This window comes from Arachis ipaensis, chromosome B02 (genome assembly GCF_000816755.2).
Source record: "Arachis ipaensis cultivar K30076 chromosome B02, Araip1.1, whole genome shotgun sequence".
Classification (NCBI taxonomy): Eukaryota; Viridiplantae; Streptophyta; class Magnoliopsida; order Fabales; family Fabaceae; genus Arachis; species Arachis ipaensis.
In genome coordinates this window covers 10577199-10580392 of record NC_029786.2, presented here as the reverse complement: position 1 = coordinate 10580392, position 3194 = coordinate 10577199, and the positions used below count along the sequence as shown (strand labels likewise).

At 28.8% G+C, this 3194-nt stretch overlaps 1 protein-coding gene across 3 annotated transcripts in view; it reads left to right on the top strand.

Moving 5' to 3' along the window:
- The window catches only part of LOC107624887, a 19228-nt gene that overhangs the window by 5419 nt on the left and 10615 nt on the right, over positions 1 to 3194 (top strand). For 2 of the 3 annotated variants that reach the window (XM_016327364.2, XM_016327362.2), the window contains exons 2-4: positions 269 to 1043; positions 2260 to 2565; positions 2754 to 2965. In XM_016327364.2, the coding sequence (XP_016182850.1) occupies positions 320 to 1043; positions 2260 to 2565; positions 2754 to 2965 (1242 nt within the window). In that variant the 5' untranslated portion in view covers positions 269 to 319. The remainder of the gene's footprint in view (positions 1 to 268; positions 1044 to 2259; positions 2566 to 2753; positions 2966 to 3194) is intronic. The other variant, XM_021115413.1, reaches the window with a different exon arrangement.

Here is a 3194-nt window from a genome sequence, read left to right as displayed (position 1 = left end):
TTATTGGATAAAAAAAAGAAGGTTGTATTATTAATTCGATAGCTAATACAAAGTTCTGTCGAATTTTATAGTATCTATGAATAATATAACTTTTACAAAAAAATTTTGAATGATGTTAACATGACTTTCTTATTCTAAATATATTTTGTTTATTTTATCTTTGTATCTGTATATTCGACTTCATCTTGTTATATGTTAGGTTAAATTAATTTTACATTTCATCATATATGTATTCTCAATATCTCATTGAATCTTGCATCATATGTAGCATAAAGATGTAGCAAACCAAGATCATCAAGATAAAGGATGAAATAGAAGCATGTCGATCCCCTTTGTACCTGACTTTTTGCAAGAACGTGCATTCGATGCAGTATCTACTTTCTTAACAACGCAACTAGGCTACGTGTGGGATTACGAGAAAAGATTCGTCGATGTAAGCAAAGCTGTAGAGGCTCTCAAGAATGATAGAGATGGAGTGCGTGATAAAGCCGAAGAAGATGAAGGACGGTATGGGAGAGCAATATATGATAATGTTGTAGAATGGCTGGCTCGTGTGGATGCAATTGTTGCTGAATATGAAAAATTCAAACAAGAACATGATAAGAATGGAGAGTATGCACTTGCTTTTCCATTTCAAAATCTAGACATAAGATATCATCGCAGCAAAAAAGCAAAAGATATCAAAGAAAGGGTTGAAGAATTGCAAAATGAGAAGCATGATAGTATATCTCGTTGGCAGGGCCCGCCTTCTTCAATGGGTTATGCGCTTCCTTCTGTTGAATATGAAGAGCTTGATTCAAGAAAACAAAATATGGAAGATGTTAAAAAAGCCTTGGAAGATTCGAGTGCTACAATGGTTGGTGTTCATGGCCTAGCTGGTATGGGAAAGACTACTTTGGTCATAAAAGCTATTAACACACTTCAAAATCGAGAACCTAAGTTATTTGATATGGTGATTATGGCAAATGTGGGCAAAAATCCAGACATCAGAAAAATTCAAGGGCAGATTGCTGACATGCTCGGGATGACATTGCAAGAGGAGAGTGAGTGTCTATCTATCTATACTCTATACCTATATAATAAATAATGGGAAGTGCTAGGTAAACAATGACTATCTTGAACAACATGAACAACCACCAATCAAATAAAAATACACTACATCCTAATTTAATGCTATTAATTAAATTTAATATTAATTTACTCTTTTAACCCTATTAATTCACATTGTTCAAAAATATTGTTAGTTACATATACTTTTTCATAAATAATAGTTGTTTAAATAGCATTTTGTAATTGTTTTTTGGTACTTTTCTCTCAATTTAATAAATATTTTGGACTTATTTAAAATTTATTTTAAATCGTATCTCTTTTAAAAAAAAACATATTTTTCCCAATTTTTATTTCGTTAATATATCATAGATGATAAGGCTTAATAATAGCATAGTCTGATTCATATAATTGATTCCACTTAGTTGAATAAAGTTTTGTTCTTATTGTTATTTTTTATTTTTTATTTTTTATTTTCTAATTTACTTAAATAATTATGAATTAAAACAAAAAAAATTGAATATAAACATATATATTTGGTGCATGTTATGGTACATATAATTATAGTGGCTGCAATGGCTATATAATTTTAGAAATTCTTAATAAATATTACTAAAATTAAAATAATATTTTTTACTATTCAATAACTCTTTTTAATTTTAAAGATAAAAATTAAAAGTGTTACCAAAATATAAGTGACTTTAATTTTAATCATATTTTTTAAGTATTACAAAAAGTATTGTAAATATACTATGTTAGTTCCTCAATTTTTTTATCCCCTAATTCATTATATTATTAGGGATTAATGTAGTATATTTTTGTTAATTTCAAAATTTAGTCATGGATTATATTCCTTTTACTATACTATATCAGAAGAAAAAAGATATAAATAGTTGTATACATAGACACTGTAATTGAGCAACCCACTCTTTAGCTAGTTCTGTAAAAAATATTGAAATAGGAATTCGGCACAAATATACAAATATGGATATCTAGAATATTGTTGTTCTTAATAATAATTCTTTAGATTAATATTGTTCGTCTTCTCGCCCAAGTCTTTGTTCGTGACGGCTTTGTCCTAAGAAAAGAGGCGGGGTCCTAAATAGGCCTTGAAGGCATTGTTGAGTTGATATCTTTTTTTTTTTTCTAAGAAAAACATCCTTTTTTGTATTGTATTTGTATTTCACATCTATGAATACTTGTACAATGTAGGTGAGTATGCGAGGGCTATTCGCATAAGAGAGAAATTGAAGAAAGGAAAAAACACCCTTATTATTCTAGATGATTTGTATGCAAAAGTGGACTTGGATATGTTGGGAATTTTATCAGAGAGTGGCGATGAGAAAAAGAAGAATCTCATTCTCAAAGAAGGAATAAAATCTTCCAATCCTTCTGGGGCAGCTCAAACTAAGACAGAAACAAAGAATGTTGCTGGTGCTGGACAAAATTTGACAAGAAAAAATTCAGGAATAGATGGTGCTGGACAAAATTTGACAAGACAAAAATCAGGAATAGATGGTAGTAAACTATAATGCACAAATATTTTAATTTTTATTTGCATACACATCTCATATACATATTTATATCAGATAATACCTTAAATTTCTTAAATTTGTAAGCAACTTTTTTGTGATTATATTTATATATTATACGTACAATATATCGTATTGTATTCAATACTTATATATATCCATATTTTTGTATAGCTAACAGGACGAGAACAGAGAAAAAAGTTGACGATACCTCTAGTGGTTCTAGTAAAGTAGGAAAAGCAGTACAGGAGCATCACAAAGGGTGCAAGGTTTTGCTAATTTCTGAGGCAAAACGAGTGTTGAGCCAAATGGATGTGAAGGCAAATTTAATTATCTCTATGGATATCATAAACTCTGATGACGCCAAAAAATTGTTCAAAAAAAAGGTTAGAATGTATTATTAGCCAACTATCCATTACTTATATATATCTAAATATTGTGGCACAAATTTTATGATATTTTTAGCCACCTATCCGTTACGATATTATTTTACCTTGAGAATCAATTTTAACGGCACAAATTTAATGAAAATGTTTTTGTAAATAGTGCTGTATAAAATAATGTACATGTATAAATATAATATCAAATATCATATATACTATCAGTTTATATACA